We start from the raw sequence: 25716 nt of genomic DNA, 5'->3' as shown, positions 1-25716 counted from the left end.
GCCACTCGAGGACATTCACAGAATTGTCCTGACGCCACTCCTTTAAGATCCTGGCTGTGTGCCTAGGATCGTTGTCCTGCTGAAAGATGAACCGTCGACCCAGTCTGAGGTCAAGAGCACTCTGGAGCAGATTTTTAACCAGGATGTCTCTGTACATTGCTGCATTCATCTTTGCCCCTATGTTGACGAGTCTCTTCCCCAAAAAACATACCCACTTCATGATGCTTCTACCACCATGCTTCACTGTAGGGACGGTATTGACCAGGCTATGAGCGGTGCTTGTTTTGCTCCACATATGATGCCTGGAATTCATGCAAATGACTTCAATCTTTGTCTCATCAGAGACAAGAGAACTTAGTTTTTCATGTTCTGAGAGTCCTTCAGGTGCCTTTTGGCAAACTCAGGTTGCCATCTTACTTTTATGAAGATAAGGTTTCCGTCTGTCCACTCTACCATACAGGCTTGATTAGTGGATTGCTGAAGAGATGGTTGTCCTTCTGGAAGGTTCTCCTCGCTCCATAGAGCAGGGGCCTCCGGAGCCGGATGCGGCTTTTCAGCCTCCTTCGCCGAGCGCTGTAATTTTTTTTTAACACCGAAGTAGGGAAAATGTGCATTTTCGAAAAGAATATAATATATCCGACTCACTGCAAGTCCGTGAATGCATCTAGACTGCATTCTGACTGCTGATTGGATGAGCAAGGGAGGGGAAGGTAGGCTCACTGGAGATGAAAAAAGTGAGGGACTTTGCAAGTTACTGCACAGTAAACTATAACTATATAATTAACGAGAGCATAGCACTATGTTTTATAATGAGAAGCGCACTGTAGCTATATGCTCAAAAGCAAACGCTGAGGTGGTGACTCAGGGAGATGCAGATAGCGGGAGCTGACTGTGCACTGACCGCTTGTGAATGCTGTGAGGTGAGGCGGACCTCTTTCACTTTTACGTCTCCAAATATCAGTACTTACATTTGTCGCTAGCTTTTGGGAAAATAAGTCGCCGAGAGGGTTTGGAAAGTCACCAGATTTTGCGAGAAAATGGCCAAGTTGGCAACACTGGGCTTCACAGGAGATCAGAAGGAGGGGAAAGCCGTTCACAGATGGAGAATACGTGAAAGAATCGTTCATAAAAATATCAGAGCATCTATTCTCCCAATTAAACATAAACAAGATATGATTCAGAAAATGAAAGGATGCCTCTCTCTGCAAAGACAGTCAAGGATAGCACAAATAGAATGGTTATTGATGACAATTCAGTGCAGGCATAAACGCTATCGAGCAAACAACACTCTACACTTATTACTAAAGAACGGAAAAATGTAGAACTTTTTTTTTTCTGATGAAAGACGTGTGCCTAATCTTTGTTTTGGTAGGTTCCATGTTTATATAGCCATAGAACACAATATTCTGTGTGCCTTGAAAGAAGAAGCGTCTTTTGAAAAATGGCTGTGATCGAATGAGTCAACATCAAATTTTGTTAACAATCCACACAATATCAAACTTTTAGCCTGTACTGTACCTGTATGTAAAAAGTGGGAAAGTTTCTTCAAGGCACACACACTGTCAGAAACAGGAGTGGACAAACACAGGGCATTAGCATTGAAGCTACAGACACACAAAACTTTATCATCTCAGTAGGGCTTACTAAAGCACTTTTAAACTGTCCAAATTCCAGCGTACATTTTGGGCACCACATTCAAATACACTATTGTGGGACCTCTAAGACTTAGAATTAAGAATTAGACGAAAGAATACCTAGACTAACAATTCTTAGTTTAATAATGGACTTTTGAACGCGATTTTATGGCTCACATTTCCCCATCAAAAGAAAGCTGTGCTCCCAACAGTGTGGGAAAAGTTTGGGGAGGGCTTGCAGCATGACTGTGCCACAGTGCAAAGCTTTGATGTCGACAATTTTGTGATAAACCAGAACATACAATTAAATATAATAATACAATCATAAAATAGCAGCGACATACTCCAAAATCTTCCAAAAAACTTCTTCCCAGAAAAGCACGAGTTATTACAGGTACAAAATCTCCATGAAAAAATCTCCAAAATCTCTATGAGGAGGACTGTGACTTGGTCGAAATTGACCCAATGCGGTAGAATGTTTGGCACACATAGTACTACTGCTATATTAGAAGCAAACATTTTCCTTTTGCAAAAATGCCGTGTTGATGCATGTCTAATGCCACCTCGACGCTTGCACGAATTTTGCCTCTGTATTGTCCCGCAATTTGCCGCGGAAATGCGTGCCATTTAGATGTTATGCCTGAAAAGTGTAAAGACTCGTTTGCATTCTGTTTATGCATAAGTTACGTACATCGTACACAATTCGTGACCAAAAATGGTGAGCATTGACACGAAATGCCACACTACCGCACAACTTATGTATACATTAGTCAAGGACGGTGTACGACATGGTACGCACAACACATTTTTGGGGATTTTTTAAATTGGTAATATTCAATATTTTGAAAATGAATTAATAAATATAAAAGCACCCAAACTAATTGTGCGTATATTTCTAACTTTACTGCAGTATGAATCTAAAAGCATTTGCGCGTGGATTAGAATGTATTTGTATGTGGATCTGCAAGGTGGAATATTAGTGCCAAAAGTCACATGACACTTTTTTTGCAGTTGTAGAATATATATATATATATATATATATATATATATATATATATATATATATATTACTTTTTCTTTCATAGTTGAATTGTTTTGTACTTGAAGGATTTGTTTCTACTAAAAAGATATTTTTTGTTATTGAAGAAATATGTTCCTTTGTATGTGTAAAACACGCTATATTTGTTTCTGAAGCAGGATGTGTTTGTTTGATAGGTGCATTTCTTATTTGCAAAACAAAACGCATTAGTTTGAGAATTATGTTTTGTACTTGCAAACCACACTGAATTTGTTTGTGAATCTTCGGGTGTGAGTAAAACGTGTGTTTGTTTTGGCATGATTTTAACTCCATACTCACGCAAGTGGCGCAAAGATTATGTGTGCCAAAAATGTTTAACATTTAAAAATTTTCTTTGCACACTGGCACGGAACCCCGCACAGTTTACACATACTTCACACCACAAATTTACTCATTGGCACGCAACATTGCGTACCACTGCGGGGACAAAGTTTGTGCAAGTGTCAAGGTGGTTTAAGTAGAAGTGTTCTTTGTAGAGGACCCAGCTTCACCAGAGTAGACACACAGAGAGAAGAGGTCATATGTCCCCAGACAAACACCAGGCTTGAATGTATTAATAACCCAAGTCGAAATATCCCCTAAGAGAATCATTAACTCCCAGCACCTGCTCCTCATCAACATTGCTGTAGACTCCATAAGCTATAAGCAGTCAGGCTCCCCGATTTAAGCCGGTGGAAAACAGTTAATATATAAAGCTATGTTCCACATCTGCGTGTCATACTGTATTCCTGTGTGGTCCAATAATTTAATTTCCTCCAGTGAAAACATGACATCTGCACAGTGAACACTCAGTCAAACCCACACTCAGTCAATCCCCACTGCGGCCACCGATATACAAATGAAGCTACTGCAGGGCGATTTTGGAAACTATCAACCGAATGACTTCATGTGGCAGGTCAAGACCATGTTCAAATAATTGTAGTAAACATGGGTCACACATTTGTGGCAATCAGCTGTTACACATTGGCATGTTTGAATCTGTATCCAATCTCTCCGTTCTAAACACAAATCTTTTGCCCACTTTTCAAACAAAATTTATTAACCTCACTGAAGGCCTCCACAAACTTGTCAACTTTGAGTCCGTATTGTGAATGTTCTGCTTTCGTCATGTCTTAAGGCTCAACGACCTCATTTGCTGCTTCGAGTGAAAGGACAAGTGAAATTAATGTCACATGTCAACTGCTCCTTGGGCCTGGTACAAAGATCCCCATAAATCAGTTGTTCCATGCTCTATAGTCTTTTAACCTGATGAAGTGGTGAAAGAAATGTATCTCTAGGCCAAAAAGGTATTTCTCCTTCCTTATTTTATTCTTTGGAAATGTGGAACAAACTACCGTACTCGATTGTGTCGTCATTCTCACAAAGACACAAATATGCATTTATTATTATATTGTATTATATGCAATTGTTCAACCTCATTTAACAGATTCATCTGCCTGTGCCTAATTTGTGGTTTCCTGTTACTCAAAAGGAGTGCAAATTCCATTTTGCATTGTCGTCTACACCCTGAAGGGGAAATATTCAGGCAGGATACAACAAATCAGATCAAGAAGGTTGTGTGTAAAGGGATGGTTACTATCACCACAAACTGATAAATGAAAGACATACATACATCTTAATTCACACACTCAGTTGGGTAGGATTGCTTGACAAAGCTGTTTAATCATGTGAAAACATCTATGTAAACATGCATGTAAAGGCCATGTCCTCTATGAACCATTTTGTCCTTGCTCCCAGCATCTACTTATTTACTTTGTCTATTAAACAGAGCTCATGCTCTCAGGGCCCATCACTTACACAGGAGCTGAAATACAAACTGCACTGAGGCGTTGCTGCACACAGGAACATGTCAGTCTAATTTGTTCCATGCGGGCTGTGTGGTCACTGCCCTTTATTTATGTTCCTCCTTAACAGCTCTGACATCATCAAGGCATGTCAAGTCGAGTAAAAATAAGGTTAAAGAGGGAACGACATCCTCCTGGCGCAACACCAGGAGGTTAACAGCATCCAAAATACGGATGTGTGCAACTGTGTGAGTGTGTGTGTGTGTGTGTATGCGTGCATGTGCATGTGTGTGACGGAGTTGCTCCATAATCGGCTGGAGGTGACACACATGACTGCACACACAGCATCACATACACGGACCTACTCCGGTTCCTGCTTAACATTTTATTAGTAGTTTTTCTTTTGCATCGAGGGTGCACACTCGATGTCTCTGACATTCGTTTCTGGTTCCAACAAACTATAAGCATTCAAACTTAGCACATTCGCGGCATCCGGATTCAAACAGGGAACACGTCACCAGATACCTTATGTTTATTTGGTGGTGTTGTGTTTTTTCTTGTCCTGGTGGGAGGGACTTGGGGTTTAGAAGGAAACCTCTTCCATGCATTAGAGTAGGAGTAGGTTGATGGACTTGGTGAGAGTTGCAAGAGCTGGTATTGCATTATAAAAAGGTAATGTCAGTCCTAATACACTGTAAATGAAGTCCTGTTTTTTTCATCTGTGTAAATACTTTGCACTTCCACAATTTTTATATATTTTTTTTCTTTTTGTAAATTTTTCCACTGCCTTGAGAGCACAATCTTCCCTAAAAGTTATCTTTTTGACTCCACCATTGTTTTTCCCCACTGGACAGAGGGGCTTGCCGTAGAACCCCGCTACAGTGTGTGCATGCACATAATTGTAATGTCACCTTTCTTTTACAATGTCCTTATGCTCGATTTTAACCAACTCCAGCAGAACTGTAGGCCTCATCAACAAATTGAAATACATCCCTGCTCGACTGTGGTGTTCAAAACTGCCGACACACAAACTAATCCACACCATTAGCCAGGTGGGGGGGGGGGGCACTGAGCACACATCCTGTACATACAATTATGCACATACACACCACATACTGTATACACCCATCAGAAGCCATCTCTACTTTCTTAGCAGACAATACCACAACTACATCTGGCAAACGCTTAGCAGACACGTCATTACTTGCACAATTCTGCCCAAATCCTCTCACTATGATGCAGTGCAGCTCGCCACCACTGCACAAAACAAAGACAATAACAAACATATTGTTAACTTAGAACTTCTTAACCAAAACAAAACATTATCTTACTAATCATTGTGACACAGCTCTTGACACAGCAAGACTGGTTAGATGTGCACAGTGGTTCAGGTGTCTTCTTCCTTGTACACTAGGTCCCCAACTTACGAATACAATTGCTTCCATACGACCATTCGATTTGTTCTTAAGTCGGAAAAAAGGTAATATTACCAATTATATAGGTACTACATGTACGTGTATACATATACAGTATATGCGTATGTATGTAAATATGAGTTTGGATGTAGTTGTAATATTAAACAAGGATAATTAATGAAAAAAACAATAATAAAAATGATATAATAATACGTAATGATAAATGATATTTATTATTTATTTATTTATTTATAGTGGTCAAGCAGACATCGTTGGTGGTAATGGTGGAGGAGGAGGAGTTATTGAAATAAGTAAAAATGGTCGTCGTCGTTAGACTCTTCTAAAAGAGGTACTGTTCTGTGGGTGATGTAGAATTAAGCAGACCTATTAACTCTTCATAAACTTTAATCACACGCTCTGTCCGGGTTATATCATACAACTCTTAGCCTTTCTCTCTCCTCTTCCTCGTCTTTCTCTCCTGTTGGTCCCATTAACAGTGTCACAGTGCCCTCTACTGGTCATGTAGCAGTATAAATACTGATTGAGCGACTACAAGGCAAGATTCAAGAGATTCAAGATTCAAGAGATTCAAGAGAGTTTTATTGTCATGTGCATGGTAAAACAGCAGTTATACCATGCAATGAAAATCTTATTCTGTTCATTCTCCCAAGAAAAGAAAGAAAACAAATGAAAGAATAAGAACATAAGAAACATAAACACAAACATAAATACCAATAAATTAAGCAACAACAACAGAAGAGACATTAATACAAGTAAACAATATAAATAAATAAATAAATAAATAAATAAAAGTGCTATGAGTGTGTGCGTGTGTTGCGTGCGGCGTGTGCGAGTGCTTCGTTGAGGAGCCTGATGGCCTGTGGGTAAAAGCTGTTTGCCAGCCTTGTGGTCCTGGACTTCAAACTCCTGTAGCGTCTGCCTGACGGTAGGAGTGTGAATAATGAGTGTTGTGGATGTGTGCTGTCCTTGATGAGGTTGTGTGTTCTGCGTAGGTATCTGATACAAGATACATGAAAATATAGACCAGTCGGCTTGTGTTCGTATTTCCGAATGTTCGCAAGTCGGATGTTCGTAAGTTGGGGACCTAGTGTACTTTATAAACATCAACTGCTTGTACTGTTTCTTGAACTCGCTCATTTTAGTGCATTTGAGTTTGAGTTCCTTACTTAATCCGTTCCACAACTTCATTCCACACACAGAAATGCTGAAGGTTTTTAGTGTAGTCCGTGCATATAAGTGTTTTAGGTTTAATTTGTCAGCAGGGGTGGCCTGCGTGCTAGTCTAAAAGCTGAAGTGACTGGGCCACCGCTACCGGGCCTGCTGCTGTCCAGCATCCGCTCTCTCGAAGATAGGATGGACGAGCTGAGAGCAAGGATTGCAGCTCAACGTGAGATCGGAGAGTGCTGTGTGCTCACCTTCGAGGAGGCCTGGCTGGACGAAGGATATTCCGGACTCGGCGGTCCTGTTGGGGACATTTGCCGCTTGCCGGGGAGATCGGACTTCAGCGTCTTGTGGACACAGAGCCTCGGGACTGTTCTCCCCAAATATTACCAGCATGTAGGCTTTCCCATGAGGGCAAATAGCGTCCTGGACCAATTCTACAGCAACATGAAAGGTGCTTTGAAGGTGTTCCAAGACCTCATTTTGGAAAAGCTAATGTCTCTTCTGTTGTTGTTGCTTAATTTATTGGTATTAATGTTTCTTCTGTTCTTATTCATATTCTTGTGTTTTTCTTTTTTTGGGAGAACGAACAGAACAAGAATTTCATTGCATAGCAGAACTACCTGTTTTACTGTGCATAATAATTTTAAAGGTCCTAATACTTTCCTCTGCATGTGATCTTTTGAAGATCACAAGAAGATATCTTCCTTCTCTTTCCTTCTATCTTCCCTTTTTATAGTTTTCATTATAGATTATGAACACTGGAAGATGATCACTTATATCATTAAATAGCAGCCCACTAGTTGTATTGTTATTAAAATCGTTGGTGAATATATTATCAATTAATGTTGCGCAATGATCTGTAATGCTACTTGGCCTGGTGATTTTAGGATATAGATTTAAACTGTGCATTGCATCAATAAAGTCGTCTTTTCTGTTTTGCTTATTTGAATTCAGGAGATCAATATTGAAATTTCCACATACAAAAATTGTTCTTTGACTGATATCTGTAAATGTTGCTTTGATCCCGTCCTTGAATGTTTCAATACTTGATTTAGGTGTCCTATATATACACAACTTATTAATAATTTTTGCTTTTTTCTTTACTAATTTCTATGGTTATGCACTCTAAAATGTTATCAATAGCCAATGACATGTTCTTTACCACTTTGTAGTTCAGATGTTTATCTACATACACGGCCACTCCTCATCCACCTTTGTTGTTCCTATTGACGCAGTTCATGTCATAACCTTCAAGCTAAAAATCCAGGCTGTTGTCAGCGTTGATCCAAGTTTCTGAGATTGCTATTATTTTGAAGGGTTCCTTAAATTCACACCACCAATTCACACAAAAAAGTATTGTCTGATATTGTTATAATTTGCACACATATTTCTGCTATTGATGTGAATGATGGACAACTTATTGTCTATATGAAGGTTATTATTGAATTGTTCCTCTGTGTAGTAACTGCAGTCATTTCTGATATGTGAGAAGAAGTTTGTATCTGGATCTACATGTATATTGTTCTCCAGTTTCAGTTTATATTAATTGGCTGTTCTTTATCGACCTATATTGACCAGCAACCATTATCATGAGGTCCGCCAAGAGTGACCATATACAGTATAAAACAGAGTTATGTAAGTTTATCCAAATCCTTCAAACTTCTGATCATTAGTACTTTTGCTTGTTCTGGAGTGCCATTTAACTTGCAGTTGGAGGTCCATGTTGCTTGAATTTTTTTCTCTTTACGCAGATGTCTAGCTCTTGTTGCTATGTCCACATTGTTTTTGGTCAGGTGTTCATTGAGGTACACATTTGTTCCCTTTAGCATCTTACCTTGTCTTAATAGTTTGTTTAGAAATGTTCTGTTGGTGAGCCTCATGATAATGGCCGCTGGTTTGCTTTTGTCTTTCTGAAGGAATGGGTGACAGGCTTCTACTTGTATATTATAATTTTGTATGTTAATACCTTTGTCCTGCAGAAAGTCTACTACTTGCTGTTCAATCAAATCCAAATCCTGATTTCCATAAACGTATCCTTCCCCCCTGGGTATTACTGCAGCAGCAAAAGACCGGGGTCGTGTTGGCAATCCAGTAACAATCACATCGTTCATGTGGGTACATTGTTCGAGGTCAGACAACCTACTTTTTAGTTTTGCAATAATTATATCTTTCTCTTCATTTGTCTTTTTAATTCTTTTATCTCCTCAATCATATCAATTAGTTTGTCTTGTTCACTTGTCATGTCTTCCATTCGATGGCTCAAAAACTCCACTGACTTTCTTAGCTCTTCATTCGACCCTTTTAATTCTTCCATGTCCCTTTTGGTAGCCATCCTCTCTCACGTCCTGGCCAGTTACAACCTTGCCTCTTGATTGCAGCTGTGATCCCGGTGGTGAGGGCAGAAGTCTAGCAGCAGCTGCTTAATCACCACGGCGAACGGCAGTGGACATTCCAGCTAATGCTAGCAGCGCTAGCCGTTGACTGCGGGGCCGGCGGTGGCAGTTGTCAAGACCCAGCGACCAAAGTCGGAGCCCGGTGGCCGTTAGTGGGGCCTGGTGGTGAAGGCCGACGGCCCAGCGGTAGCTGTTTCAGCAGGGAGACGTCGACGCTAGGACAGAAGCAGAAAGTGGGAAGCGAGCCGTAAATCCGGAGCTAACTCTACTAGCAGGCTGTGCTACCGGTGCTCACCTCAGGAACTAGGGAAAAAAGATACCAGCGGCCAGTACAATTCTTCATAATAAGTACCACTGCTGTAATGGCAGATGATACTTCCAGATGATGGCACAAAACGAGACTTGCACACGCGGGCTGCGAATGGTGATCGATGTACCAGCCAGAGGAACGCATCGAAAACTTACCGACACAGGCCCAAAAACTGGGCCTGCTGAGGTGGATTTGGCTCCGGTAAGTGTCACTTTCTCGGAATAGTGTTCTTACTGTCGGATAAAGTCGGACACAACTTTTTTTCAACCCACCAAAAAAATCCTCAGGGATCGTCCTCAGTGCACTACTAATACTCTCAACTGTGAGTATCAACATTCTCTAAACCAACTATACTCAACAAAAATATATACATGAGCTGAACTCAAAGATCTAAAACTTTTTCTATGTACACAAAAGGCGTGTTTCTCTCAAACATTTTTTGTACAAATCTGTCTAAATCTGCGTTAGTGAGCATTCATAATTCATTATTCATCCACCTCACGTGTGGCATATCAATGTACTGATTACACAGCATTATTGTTGCACGTGTTCCTTATGTTGGCCACCATAAAAGGCCATTTCCAAAATGTGCAGTTCAACTTGGTGGGTGTGTGTGTGTGTGTGAGAAATAGGCCTTTTGTGTCCATAGAAAAACCTTTTCATCTTTGAGTTCAGATCATGAAAAATGTGAGCAGAAACAAAAATGTTGCATTTATATTTTTGTTGAGTGCACACTTTTTGTTCACAAACAACTACAGATCCAACACTGATTATCTTGTTCTCACAGATTCTCACATCATCTCCTTTGTCTGATCTGTTAAATGTCGGCCTCACAGTTGAGTCATTCCCGGGTGGTCAGCAAGGTACTGATGCAGTGATGAAAAGCAGCACCATGATACAAATGGCTTTGTTTTCAAAGTCTTCCTTTTCCTGCTCCCCCACAAAGCCCAACGGTTTGTGAGACACAAACCATTGGCATAGAGCAGGTATTTGACCAAAAGGTACATAACACAACAAGCTCATTATCAAACATTTAAGAAAATTTGTATTATGATTTAAAATACATTTATAACAGCATTTGTTTGAAAAGTAAACCTGTCCAAACTGTAAAAGGATGTGTGTGCAATAGGAGAGGCAACAACTGATACTAAGATGAACAATAAAAACCCAATCAATAGATAAAACAATGTTGTCCAGCACTGCAATAAAAACCCTACGGAAGCTTAAAAGGTTTGTTATTGAAAGAAGACGTATTAGGGCCTGTCCTAAAACTTCCTGGGGTTTTGTTTAAATGTAGTTTATATTTGTGTGCCACAGGAAGCTGAGGGAAACACTGCCCAGACTTGAGCGCAAAGGGAGGACTATAGCCGGAAGACGCGCTTTGTTGGCCTGTTCCACAATGATGTCATTTGGTCCCTCTGCAGCCTTATTACCATCTTTGAACTAGCCTCTCCCACCATGTACTTGTCTTTATCTCAATAAGCACATGTGCTAATGCACTCAAAGCAAACATTAGTAATGTACATCTTTCACCTGGAAATTCTGACCCTAACCCTCACTGAGCAGCTGGGAAGGTGTTACCTGTTAAACCGCATCATGCAAAGTCAAAACTATCAGCACTAGCATGCAGTTGCATCCTTTCAAACCTTACAACAGAGCTGCATGTGGCATGATTCATAGATACATTCTGTGTGAAACCTGTTGTCACATTGCCACAGAGAACATTGTGACGATTTTTTCCTTCATGTCCTTGTAATCACTGCTGCTAAAAATAGCAACCAGCCCAAGGGTATGAGTGTGTTAATACACACCGGGGTGGTCAAACCGGTCCATGACCTCGCAGCAAGTGAGGCCACAGTTGTCGCTAGAGTGATTTTGCGCTTGTTTGTGTTCATAAGGGGAGAAAGTTGCAAACAAGGACTGAACCCCAACAAGAGTGACACCAGGCAAGGCACATTTCCTGTCTAGGAAGAGTCAGGTGCCGCAGGTTTCCTGTTCTATTAATACATGAAATTTGGAATGTGGAAAGGAAAACGCATTACAGCTGCTCACATATTCTATATTATGTAATTACATAATATACCTGTCTGATGAAAGCAGAACATGCCGTGGGGCATAGTGGGGAATAGCGGCTATTGGCTCACCCACAGACTCAAAGATGGAGCATAATCTGCAAGAAGGTAGCCATAATAAGACACTCCTGCACACTGACACGACCTTTGTGTTTACACAACTCATAAATGTTTTGGTCATTATAATCAATATGTGGGATCTGTAGTTGAATGATCAGTTACTTTATTTCTCGTCATCCAGAGTTCAAACTCTGTGATATCACAGGTGACTAAACATGAAGGGTAGTGTCCCTAATAAATACAACAGAGCCAGTTTACTAAACTGATGCAGCACATGGTGCAGTACATGCAGATAACTGAATGTCTGTGTGTGTGCCCCTGAAATAGGGTTAACGTGGTTACATTGGCCTTCTCTGGCTGTCTCTGTCCTCTGAAGTTGCTCACACACGCGCCCACACAACACACACCATTAATATGTTTGTTCCACATTTTGCCACTATGTTGACATTCCAAATGCTTTTGTCCCTGTTATGGCAACATATCTGGAAAAAAATGTACATGAGATTTTGTTGTAGACTTGAACTGTTGACCTGCTGTTTGTTGTTTGTATGTACATTGTCGTCCCTTGTTTATCGTGGTTAACTGGTTCCAGACTCGACCGCTATAAGTGAATTTAAATGGAATGGAATATTTATGTAGTTAACGCATAGAAAACCTGCTGATGACTTTCTAAATATGTTTTTTTTTTACTATTATTAGAGCCCCGTAGACATGAAATAACAAACGTATAGTCACCTTTACACTCCTATTATTATTTGTTTACACCACATTGGTAATGCGCAGGCTATTGGATCACTACAAGGACACAACAGACGACCACCACCAAGTATAGCATGCTAATGAGCTAACTAGCTAACAATTTATTTATTCTAAACTTAAGAAAGGGTTTCAAACGGATTGGGGAAGGAGGACAAAGTAAGAAGCCGAAAACTTACCACTTCCACATGGAATGGGAGGAGAACTTTTTTTCACTTTCATGTCAGACATGCCATGGCTGACACCATGCATGTAATGCAATGTCATGTCTCATCAATGTTTTGTGCCATTACTGGTGCCTAGTGACCACAATACTACATAAGACTTGTCTTTCAATATATTTTTACTAATAGGCTATAATTAACCACGAAACAGCAATCAGTAAGGGAGCGATGTCAAATCGCGATCTAGAGAGGGACAACTATACAACTCAGTATTTCTGTGCTAGAACTGTTGGATTTGTTTCTTTTTTCCTGCTCTCAATATATACTTTCGTGCAGACAATAATAATGACTTTACACAATTAAATATAGTTTTGTCTCCAAATGAACTATAAATAATATTTGGGCCATATGCTCCTGTAAATAACACTTAACATTAACAATGTGAACTTACTCTTTATTTTATGGCAGTTTTGAGAAAAATGTACACAATGGAGTGCCACACCAAGCACTTGTGTGACTGCATGTAAAAACAGCACAATCTTACATGCATCAGCTGACTTTAGCGAGGGGGCTGTAAACATGCTGGAAATATTGATTGTTCTCAGATTAATACATTAATTATTAATTGGATGTTCCAGTAAAATATGGCAACAGCACAAGGAGCACATGCTCAAGACACAATAAAATTCTGCTGGAGTACTCAGTCGACAATGGGGTGGTTCCTGGATGTATATTTACATAATTGACATTTTCTGCTTCTTTCTTCTCTCCACCTATCACGTCTACTTTAGATGATTATCTCCTCTATTTCCCAGAGTTCCATTCGACAACCCCCCCTGGAAGAACAGGCGTGAACTTGGTGGATCCAGAGTTATGTATACTGTATGTGTGGGCAGAGGCAGCAATAACAATAGAGATAGCAAGTGCCACAGAGCTGAATATTTCCACTCAAGAAAAAAATGAGTCACACTCCCACTCAAAACACAGAGAGCCTTGTGGTACATCTCTGCTTCTTCTCTGGTTAATGCCTTCATGTATATCTCCTAGTACAAGATGAACAAGTGAACCAAGACTTTTAAAACACGCTAATGTTGTTAAAATATGTTAAAACATGTTAATGTTGTTGTTAAAGTACCTCACATACGTAGTATTAAAATAATCTTTTGGTCATTCAGCAATCTAAACATTCTGTACATTATAGATTAATATCGTATCATTGAACTCCTACCTCCACAGAGTCGAGTATAGAGCTGCAACAATTAATCAGGGTAAAATGTAAGCATCCTCCGATTTCAGCCTGTCAAATGTGATTTTTTTTTTTCCTTAGCTTTCCATCAGCTTTGACTTTGCAAAACAGTGATCATGCCTCTTACTCGTGATTACTCGATTAATTAAAACAAGCTTCAGATTAATCGATTAACAAAATAATGGTTAGTTGCAGCCCTAGTCGAGTAAATTGTCAATCTCTGCTACATTTTATTAAAAATAAATTAAAAATGAATTGACCAATAACATAACCCTCCATTACCTAGTGTATGCCTGTATAGTAAGTATATCTCTATTAAAGTAATGCATTTAACAATGTATAAGCAAACAGCATGACATATACAATAAGTGTCTGCTACTACCGCCTGGTTTGCTTTACACTTGTATTTTTGTCAGCCGACCAAATAATACTCTCACATTTTTGTCAGCCGACCAAATAATACTCTCACTTAAGCATATACATAAGGTCGCTCCTCTATTGGATGGCGTATGCAAGGTGTACTAACCTCCGCACACAAAACAACCTGATGTCTTCTAGGTTACATAAACTTGTCAGACTTTCCTTTTTATGGCTGATTTTTTTTTTTTTTTTTACCAGCGGAGATGTTACGAAGAGGATATAAATTGTATAATGACGTCAAAAGGGTTTCCGGACATGTGCTGCAAGGAAACGCAGTTTCTGATGACTTCATCGAACTGTCATGGGCAACAAGACACCTTTATTGAAAAGAGGCAGGTATGTTTAACTGCTGTATTCACAATTCTGGGCTTACATTTCACTTAGGTTTTCTGTTGGGTGTTGCTATGGTTGCGCTCACATTTGGTGACATCATATCTAGATTCAAGAGTTTTTATTGTCATATGCACAGTAAAACAGGTAGTTCTGCTATGCAATAAAATTCTAGTGTTTTGGTCTGTTGGTGCAGTTGGTGTTCACACGTGCCTCAGTCTAGACTACACTACAGCCCGCTAGAAGGCAAACATAGACCCATCGTTCAGACGGTCTCCGTCCCCCTGCATTCGCATTTGACCAAACAAACCATACTAGCAGATTAAAACGGACTGGATGTAACTCCGTTTTAATTGCACTTAAGTGCATTTTACTGAAGTGTGAGTGTCCATCCATCCATCCATTTTCTATACCGCTTCATCCTCATTAGGGTCGCGGCGGCATGCTGGAGCCTATCCCAGCTGACTTCGGGCGACAGGCGACAGGTACACCCTGGACTGGTCGCCAGCCAATCGCAGGGCACATATAGACAAACAACCATTCACACTCACATTCATACCTATGGACAATTTAGAGTCGCCAATTAACCTCACCTGCATGTTTTTGGGAATGTGGGAGGAAGCCGGAGTACCCGGAGAAAACCCACGCGCACACGGGGAGAACATGCAAACTCCACACAGAAATGCCCAGGGGAGAATCGAACCCAGGTCTTCCCGATCTCCAGGCTGTTCCTGTATTGGCCAATGCTAACCACTAGACCACCGTGCGGCCCAAGTGTGAGTGTATTGTTAGTAAATGTAGAGACAGGAGGTCTAACATAAGCTTCCCACAATCATGCAAGCAAGACAAAATCTGTCATCCTATTGTGTATTTGACACTCCCCTTCTTTTCCTCCATGTATGCTCTCCAGTCGTCCACCCCCCAAAAAAATCAGTAGCATGACATGTCGGGGCAATCTTGTGAGACTAAAACACGATGAGATTTCTCGTTGAGAGAAAAGCTATCATGAGAACAGGGCAGCCAGAAGCCAACCAAGACTGAACTATGGCATCGCTACTATGAATGATAATACAGTAATATGGAAGTGGCAGTGTGCGAGGCATTATTGGAAGCACACATTAAGTGTTTTAGGCACACCTTGCAATACAACCTACCTCTGTGTTCACAGCATCAGCGAGTCACGTGTGGCTGTTTGTTTTTTTTCCCCATTGGAGTTAAACAGCTGCTTGCTACTTGTTGATGTCCAGAAGCTGTAGTAATTCTACATTTAATCAATTTTACTTTAGAGTTGTCAAATCAAACCACGTTGATGTTGGGACTTGCCTGCACCTTTGATCACCAAGCAGTTCTATTGACACTCATTGCATTTGGCTAAGCGGCAACTTTCAAGACCAGCGATCACCGGTTCCATTTCATAACACGCCTGATAAATAGAACAGATCTGTGTTGACAATTTAGCGACATCGTCTTTATATTTAGCGAGTAAGGGTGCGCATATAAGTGTTGCGTCATGCATTTATTCGGCAATTAAATACAAGCAATTCACAAAGGTGAAGAATCCGCTGAGCAGGCAGGCGGGAGTGAGCTCCACCCCCATACTGCCATAAAAAGAAATCCCTCACAATGCAACTCAGCCTTTGACCAACAAAGCCTAGAAGGTAGAGTTTGGACACAATCATTGCCTTCCTGGTAAAACACAGAAGGGTGTCCAAAGTGTGATGCAGGAGCCATCTGTGGAACCTGGCTCAATACAGAAATAAACAATAACCCAGCAAAAGTGGAAAATAGAGCAGAAAAGGCATAACGTAACTATTAAAAGCTAAAACATTGATACTATTAACTAGTAAAAAACACAAAGATTTGTCATTTAATATGTATAATGTATGTACATGGATATGTTGTTTTTTTTTATTGAATATCAAAGGACAGCCCTGGCGTAACTAGACAAAGACAAGTAGATGAGAGAAATACAGTGAGCTGTATTTTTACTATTATTAGTGATTATTATTATGCAGTATGTTATCATAACAGTGGTTTAGTCCAAAAAATGTTGACAATAATATTTTTTAGTGTGAAATTGTGGTACAGCAAACATTTCAAAACGCACCTGCATTGTGTTGTGCCTCGGTTGAATAAAAAAGTATGTTTACCCAGTCATATTTTTTCCATTGTACTTTTCTTAAAATTAATCTTAATTTGCCTCCTCTCGTTCTCGTGGACCCAGTCTCATGCATCGTCCCGTCTCTTTGACATAATGACATCTTTCATAGGGATTCACGCGGGATAAATGTTTATATACACATGGACGTACTGTATATTATTCCTACTGATCAATCAGGCAGAGAGAAGTTAAGTCAGAAGTTATCATTTTGCACAGGTTGCATGGCTCTTTTCAATGAGTATTCAGTTAGTACCACTGACAGTATCTCCCCAATTCTTGCTGAGACTTGTTGCGCACCAGCCTGGCTGCTGATGCAGAGTTTCAAGGACACTGTGTGTGTTTGAAGCATGCACAAATCACATGTACGGACAAATACCCCACGGATGTTATCTTGTTCTCCTGTTATCGCAGGTAACCTCCACCCTTCAGTTGGGCTACAATGTTACTTCCAATCAAAATATCCACTTGAAAGGGCAAATTCCACAACTGAATTCAATCACTGCATGATGCAATCTCTTTGATGCACATGAGAGGACGCAAATCACTGGATATGATCATGTTACGCATCATGTCAGGTTTTTATGATTTGCGTTAAGCACATCGTGCTTCATTTAAAGCCACACATTTCAAGTCTGATGCTGGTGTACTCTGGAGTGCTATGACAGCAAAAGGGTCTGCCATTAGGTGATCCAAGCATAAATAGGACTCTGAAGCCAGATTTCAACCAAGTGGTTTAGGTCATTTTATCGCTATAATTTGCGATGGTTAGCTGACCATAAACATGGCTAATGTGTGTGCCTGTGTGTTTCGTGGCTTGCAGTGTGGGAGCAGGAAGTGCTTTTGGTTTGGTTTGGTTTAGTTTATTTGAACATGAAGGTTACAATGGAATACATCTCATGAATCATTATCATTATTTCACAGTTCCACATTCCACAGTGGGCGGAATATACAGTTTTCGAGAGACAGAATATGGCATGTGATTTTGGTTTTGAATGTTGCTTTGACAACTTGCAATGTCTATATGGACTGAGTGGTTATACAGTGGAGAATGCCTACTACATCACCACGCATATCTAGAGAATGATGTCTCCGTTTGCATATGGGAATCGTTTGCAAAACGATTCCAAGGAATTGAAACACTGGAATTCTCACGCCCTAGATGGGAGTATTACGTATGGTTCTGCGCTGTGATTCAGAGGGTTTGCCTCCTTGTTAAAGCTACTGTGTGTCACCGTCTCAAAATTATTCTTTTTTTTTATACCAAAAAAGAGAAGCTTGGTTGAGACATGAGTTGTTTAACGTAGACAAGTTGGCATCATACGACTTGACTTAAAGTGGGTACCACTGTATTTCTTGGCTTGTTTGAGGCATGTCTGATAGTCAACATTTTACATTTTACAAAGTATCTCTATGGGCTTCTCAAACTTGTAGGTTGGTAAGAAACGAAGCAAGTTAGTGCATGAATGGGTGCATGCTTGCCCTTGAAGAGAATAGTTAAACATCTAATTTCATTGTGGCCTGCGGCACATTTATGGAAGCACTGATACACTTCATGGACAGAAGTAGGGGTGGGGTAAATAATCGATTCTTAGATGCATTGCAATGCTGACATTGCCGATTATGCATCAATTAATAAATAATCCATGTTAACAGAACAACAAAAAAAACAGAACAAAAAGATGAAAAGTGAAAGTGCCGCCAGACAGTTTATGGTGGTGCACCTAAATGTAATGTGCGCCACACACAGCAGGTGACTAATAACTGGCGAAAACTAATCGCCAACTCGTAGCAAACCCTGCACACGGGTGGTGACGAGTGGCTGTGACCAGCTACACTGGTGAGTGACGCGTTCACATCCAGAGCAAATTGTACAAGTCTCCCACGGTTTTGATTGACTGTCAGATGTGGATGGAATTTGGGGGTGTCAAAGTAGTTCAGAGAAAGAAAAGCGGCCGGTGTTGATCGAGTACTCTTGCTAGTGCCGGATCTTACTAGTATTGAAGATAAACTTACATAAATGTCTGCTTAGATTAATGTAAACTTATCCAATATGTTTACTCTGGCGCCAACGAGTTCCCCTGCCACTGCTTTTTTCTTTATAGTTCTATATTCTTTTTTTTTAGAAATGTCAAACAGCCGTGGCCCTAGTGAGGATAAAGATAAGGCATAGAAAATGAATAGATGTCACACAGCTCTGGGAAATGTATCTATTTCATGTTTATTTTAATTGTGGATCATTACAAATATGCTTTGTTTTAGTAGTACAAAGGGAGTAAAAAGAAATTATATATAGAAAAAAAATTATGCTTGAAAAAAATCGACAAACTATTGATCACAACAAAAGATGCATCGAGATGCATCGATAAACGTTTTATCATCGCATCGCAGGCCTCTGAATCGTTATCGCATCGAATCGTGAGGTGGCCAGAGATTCCCACCCCTAGACAAAAGTATTGAGACTCCCGTCTGACTTAGTCGGGACAGTTTGGTTGGCTGAAGTGACAAAATATTCCCCTTCAATGATGTATTTGCTTGAGAAAATGAGGTATGGGTATTTTCTCCACTATGCAGGTCAACATAAGGGCTAAAATGAACTATTCTTTGATCTGCTTGTGTCACTCAACATTCAAAACAGAAAACGGAAGCAGAAAGACAATGCCAGCAGGCAGCAGAAGAGTGGAATTCAATGGAGTAACCCAAACTAAATACTCCTGTTCTGTTACCATAATTTAGTGAGGCCATCTGGATGCAGAACTGCAGTTTCCCCTCCCTTACTCTCATTCATCTCAACAGCTGATGACGTTTGCTGGTTTTGGAATCTACAACCGCCGCCAGAAGGAGCTGTGAATGGGGAGGCTAGCACACATTCCATCAGATAGGATTGTGGTTACATTTGAACAAAGGAATTCACCCTACATCCGCTGACAGATGCCGTACACGTAGCTATTAAAATGGGAGCTACCAATAAAGCAGTGGTTCTCAGTTGTTTTCTGTCTTACCCCACTGGGGTACAGAAATGTTTCACGCCCCCCTCCCCCTGATTTGAAACACTATTGAGAAACTGTTATCTATTTATCTGTACTGTACAGACTGAACTCAAAACTGAAACCAGCGAAACGCAACAAAATGTGATCAGTAAAGCAAACAAACATATTGCATGCCGAGTACAACAAATTCCTACATGTTGGCATGTCTGCACTAATATTTTGAAGTCCTCCCTGCCTTTCAGCCCCCACCCCCCACACTACTTGAGAAGCACTGCACTAAAGAGGCACGTCCAAGCAGACTTCACTGTCTGTCACACTGTGCGAAAAACCATGTCAGGACTGATTTAAGTTTCTTTCTGTTGATCAGCTGTCAACCCACCAATTTCCTCAGCAAATGCATAGCACACACACACACACACACACACACACACACACACACACACACAGTGATGGCACTGTCACAGCATTGACAGTGGCAGTCAACTCATACACAGATGACCACGATGGGAGTTGAGGGAGTTTTGTTTCACCGCATGCAATCATCATCCATAACGGACCCTCTACAGAGATCGGCGAGCTGCTCCACAGGAAGATGGAGATCGGATGGCAGTTGCCCACTCAGTTTGTTATATAACAATCAATCTGATTAGATAGCTTATGGGCTGCATCTAACCGATAGAGAGAGCACAATACCATTCTGTGTTTTATGTAAGACAGTGGTCAGTCGTGATTGCTTTGTTTTTCTGGTGGTGAGTAGGCAACTGGAAATAGCAAATGAGTCATATTTTCTTCAAAATCACATCAAAAATCCATCAACATTTTTAAAAAACTGTTCACATGGATCATCTTGAGCAGGGTTCTCCAACTGGTAGCTCACCACCTGATTTTTTTCTCTTTAAAAGGAAAACCTTTGACTTTTGCACGAACACACATATTTCTTTCCATTTTCGAAAACGAGTTTGCATGAGGGAGCTAACAATGCAAGTCATGGAGCACACCTATTTCAACTATAAAGACCTCTAAAAAACCTCTAACACATGTTTTATCATTTTATATACATGCTGTGATCATGCATTAACAGGTACATTAACATAACATGTAATACCTTAGCATTACATACGGTAATAAAGTATACAGTATTTTTTCTTATTTTAATCATTTTAAACATTAAAATGATGATTTAAATCATAGTTTATCAAATGTATGAACAATGGCGTCACTGAAATAAATGCTGCATTGTGTAAATCGACCTATAATACTTTATAATACTACATAACATAATATAATACTTTGAAATCAAATTTCTGTTGTTCCTTATGGTCATGAAAAAATAACCAGATTTTTTTTTATCAACTTGGAATGTAACAAATGATGCCAGATATTGCAGCCTTAAATGTCAGCGGATACCAACATTGATCCGATACTGACACAAATCATACATACTTTTATATATTCTGTAGTGTGGAATATTAGAAAAGCACAAATGATACATACTTTTATGACTAATTTTGTAGTGTGCAATGTGTGAAAAGGCTTGATCAAGTGATATTACTCAAACAACAAAAAAAACAACACCCATTTACTTCTTAATGCCTGCGGTGTATAGTTTCATCCACAATATCGTGGCAGATAAACATAATATAGCCAAGTTTGTGGTGCTAAAATGAAGCGTTTAAACTCGACATTACTCACCACCGACAAGAGCTTGCTCTTTTCTGCTGTAGCTAATGACTTTTTGCCATCCCATGTGAGTTTCCTGTGTAATGTAAGGTTCGATGTATTAAACTTCCCCAGTTCTGTGCCACAAAAAGAAACTTGTGCATGACAAGTTTTGCACTCAGCTTAAAATCCTTTTTACTGCCACACGGCTGACATTTCTCCTGTTCCTTGCTACTTTGTTAGCACGCTAGACAGCACAGCTATCACTAGGGCTCTATCCGGTTGCTACTGGACAGATGTGCTTGGGCACCCTGGAATCGACTGCTTGTATCGGAGTGGCAATGTTGGAGATTTGAGATGCAGGCTGATATAATCCGATATTGGTTTTTTTGGGGTTTTTTTTTGCTGATATAGGCCTAGTATCCAATATCAATATCAGATCGTGACACCCCTAATTATAATGCATCTCAATATAGATAAAAATAACCAATATTACTCAATATCAAATCAATATATAGAATAAAGTGCATATACTTACAAGGAGCCCAGGAAACATGTTTTTTGCATATGCACATGCATCTACCACTGCACAAAATGAAACCAACACCTGTAACTCAATAACTTTTGCTTTTAAATAATGTTTAAAAAAACACAAGAAAATTTCGTACATTTCTTATGAGACAAACCAAAAACCTCAGTTTTACCCATTCACACACAAACACCAAGTCTGACTTTTGTGAAAACTTCCACTCTGGACGAAGTTTTGCATCATGGCCAATTATGCTAACTAGATGTCATCATCATGCCCTCCCGGCAACCCAACACCTCAGATACATTGCAGTCCGGTGTGGAACACTGTATGTCAATAGATTTGTATTTCTAAACCTCATTGTACACTCAGTGTTCTTTTCTGATTTGGAGGGCGTAAGGATGCTGGCATCACACAATGGCTTGAAAGCAACACTCACTAACATAAATTTCAAATCTTTATTCATTCTCCCACTGTTGGTGGTATGTGACCTAAAAGACCTTTGTGCAAAGCTCTGCCATACATACTGGGCTGTATGCCTGTATGATGAAATAAAACCTTAAATCATGTTTTGGATGTTTAAAAGACACACGGCAATAACACATTCTGATCTGCGTTGGCACATTTTCACATGGACATAGTTGCAGCACACAAGCTGTAGAGAATACTGAGCTCAAGCTAGTTACTAAAGGGCCATCTCAGCCTTGTATGTGGGGCTGTCCACGGCCTTTCCTCTCCCACACACAGCCGGAGACTGGATGAGTACCAAAGGAGCAGCTGGGACAAGCAAGATCTGTCATGGGTCATTAACTGCTCTTATCAATTTGTAAAGCTTGATTCACCCGGCCCAGTCATGCTCTGCTTCCATAAAACAAATGTCGAGTCTGACCTGTATAGCGAATGCATCCGTTGGATGGGTTTTCACAGCATGGAAGCTTCCCGTTTCACTTTTATTATTCCATTAATTCCCACGCAACTCACTCTGCGGGCTACCCTTCTTCTTCCAAAGTATGTCATCACTGCGAGATAAATGGGCTGCCTGAAGTACACTCACTACTCCTGCGTCATGCTTTAACTCCTCAGAGGCTTTTGATACATGAATCCATGTGCTGCAACAACACTTGCATTTGTGACAGAAGGGTGATTTTGACACAACACAACAGACTGACTTTGAACTCAGAGCAGATTAAAGTAAAGTGGACACTAAAGGGATTTGCTTTAGTTTACTGGGAAAATAAGAGTTGCGTCAAAACAGTTGGTGTACTGTCACAAAATGTGTTTTACATTCAATGCAGAGCAGTGACTCAGTCGTGGATCGACCTTATAAGCTCTCATTCAGAGGAATAGCACTGTCAGCCTCTAGTTTGCCATCCAAACAGTCTAGCCATGACATTGTTTCCATTAGCCTGTGGGGCAGTTATGACTGAGCCCTACAGACGCTGCCTAGCAACAAGCTGCAGCAACCATGTGACCTAAGCAGAAAAAGAATCTCAACCATTCTGTTGTACTGTGCTGTGTTCTGCTAGTTAAAATGAGTTGTAATGTTTTATAGTGGCATATTAGGCTGTGCAGTTAATAACATTGCTGGTGGAATGGAAATCGAAAGTAGACTGTAAAAAAAAAAAAAAAGAAGTGGTTGATGCTGCACCTTTTTTAAACATTGATGCCCTGGTTAAAACCAGTGTTAGAGAAGGTGCAAAGTTGTGTTATTTGGTTTGTAATGTGATATATTGATATTTTGTGTGACAGTGAATGGAAAGCTTACATATCACCAATCATGTCTTCATGAGGAGAAGTAATTAATCAGATCATCGTTACAGTGCCCTCTGCACACCCTACTGGTTCAGTTCTCTCAGACAGTACATGTACTTGCTATATTTCTGTGCAGGCCTCAGGTGTGCATTTTCAACACCAGTCACGTCGCTGGATCACCTTGCAAACGCCAACCAGGCAACAGAAAGTAGTTACTCCCTGCAACTGTGTATTGTATGAGTGTGCATGCGTGTGCGTGTGTGTCCCTGCCTGCAAGCTATTGCGAAAGAGTGCATTCATTTGCACAGGGCGCGAAGGCGGACGTGGGGAAACGCATAATATTCAAAATGATGAGGACAAAGTGGATGCAGTGTATGCTTAAGACTGAGATTATTGTATAATCTGATCTCTTCATTTATCTCTCCAATATTGGCCGTAATATTGCACAAGGTGTGGGCTTTACCTGCCATAGTGAGATGTCCTGACTATTATCTATTTCACCGAGCAAGGCCCATTGACAGCTTCATATTTGGTGCGTTCACTTACCCTCTCTGGCTTTAAGCAGTACAGTGTTGGCCACTATATTCTCCAGCTCCATCAAAAAAATCCTGAATGCAGAGGTTGACGGTACACGAACGTCTGCAGCGGAACCACCGTCCTTTGGACTCACGCCGTCCGGGTAAAAAAAAAAAAAAAGAAAGTCTTCACTCCTCGTTGGTATCCCAGACAATGTCACTCATATCAAAGTCGTATGAGATGAAAGAGTGTCATGGGTCTGCATGCAGTGCAACACGGGCATGGTTCTTGTGGGATGAAAGTGCGCCTCTGCATTTCTACTCCAGCAACACCGTTCCATGCGTGATTTTGCTACGGAAGCTCCCCAGGGCTGAGAAGAAGCAGACTGGAACCACTAGTGCTAGCGAGGCGACTCCCCTCGGTGGATTGTTCACGGCGGTACACCAGCAGGACGCCAGCAGTTTTACGATTGAACGGTAGAGGTTGGCTTGGCTGAGTGCCGCAAGAAACGACGTCAGCGCGCCTCTCTGCCCTGTTTCTACGTCGCCAAAATGGGTTGGCCTAACACTTCCAGCTGCGTCAAGCCCAAGAGACAACTTCACGCAAACACCACTTGATCTTCAAAATAAAAGCCATACATAAGTTTATATTTCCGGTATTGTGGCGATGCATAGCGACAAATAGTGGGATAAAACAAAGCTTAATTTCTCGTCAAAATCCACACCTACATGATCAAAAATGTGAGGCTTTCAGTGACGTTAGGTGTGTATACATTTAGTACCGTGTAATTACTTGAAGTCTTTGAGCATTTGTAAGGTCACAGGTCAATGATGTTGGGCCTGACAGAGGTCCCACTGGCTCATCACCTCTCTTCTACTTCATTCCAAAGATGTTTGATGGGCTTTATGTCTGGATTCTTCAGTGGAAGATATATACATTTTATTTTTTTATTTATTAATTAATTTATTTTTTTTTATACTTGTTTATGGATGTTGCTTTGTACACTGCGACACAGTCATGTTGGCAAAGAATGGGGCTTTTCTTAAACGGCTTCCACAAAGTTGCAAGGTTACAATTGTACAAAGACCTTGGTAAGATGAAGGGGAAATAAGAGGTCTAGGGCAACTCTTGAAGCTGAAATGATCAAGAAGTGTACCTGGATACCTTTGTCTATCTAGTTCAGGAGTGTCCAAAGTCAGCAAGTTAGCAGCCCACAGCTCATTGTCAGCTTGCAGCATATTCTAAACACAAAATTAAAAACAGAC

At 40.5% G+C, this 25716-nt stretch overlaps 2 protein-coding genes across 5 annotated transcripts in view; both read right to left on the bottom strand.

Moving 5' to 3' along the window:
- grk5l (G protein-coupled receptor kinase 5 like) overlaps window positions 1-25630 on the bottom strand; it is a 52833-nt gene extending 27203 nt beyond the window's left edge. Inside the window, exon 1 of one of the 4 annotated variants that reach the window (XM_054772342.1) lies at window positions 25616-25630. Coding sequence is in view for 2 of the 4 variants with exons in the window: in XM_054772340.1 (XP_054628315.1) it covers window positions 24482-24533 (52 nt within the window). In the remaining 2 variants the exon portion in view is untranslated. The other 3 variants (XM_054772340.1, XM_054772339.1, XM_054772341.1) reach the window with 3 other exon arrangements.
- Window positions 1-25716, bottom strand: part of lsm1 (LSM1, U6 small nuclear RNA associated) — a 34273-nt gene that overhangs the window by 4192 nt on the left and 4365 nt on the right. Inside the window, exon 5 of the transcript XR_008569937.1 lies at window positions 25616-25692. The gene's annotated coding sequence lies outside the window, so the exon portion shown is untranslated. The remainder of the gene's footprint in view (window positions 1-25615; window positions 25693-25716) is intronic.

The sequence above is a fragment of the Dunckerocampus dactyliophorus genome, chromosome 4 (assembly GCF_027744805.1).
Source record: "Dunckerocampus dactyliophorus isolate RoL2022-P2 chromosome 4, RoL_Ddac_1.1, whole genome shotgun sequence".
Classification (NCBI taxonomy): Eukaryota; Metazoa; Chordata; class Actinopteri; order Syngnathiformes; family Syngnathidae; genus Dunckerocampus; species Dunckerocampus dactyliophorus.
This window is presented reverse-complemented; position numbering and strand designations above follow the sequence as displayed.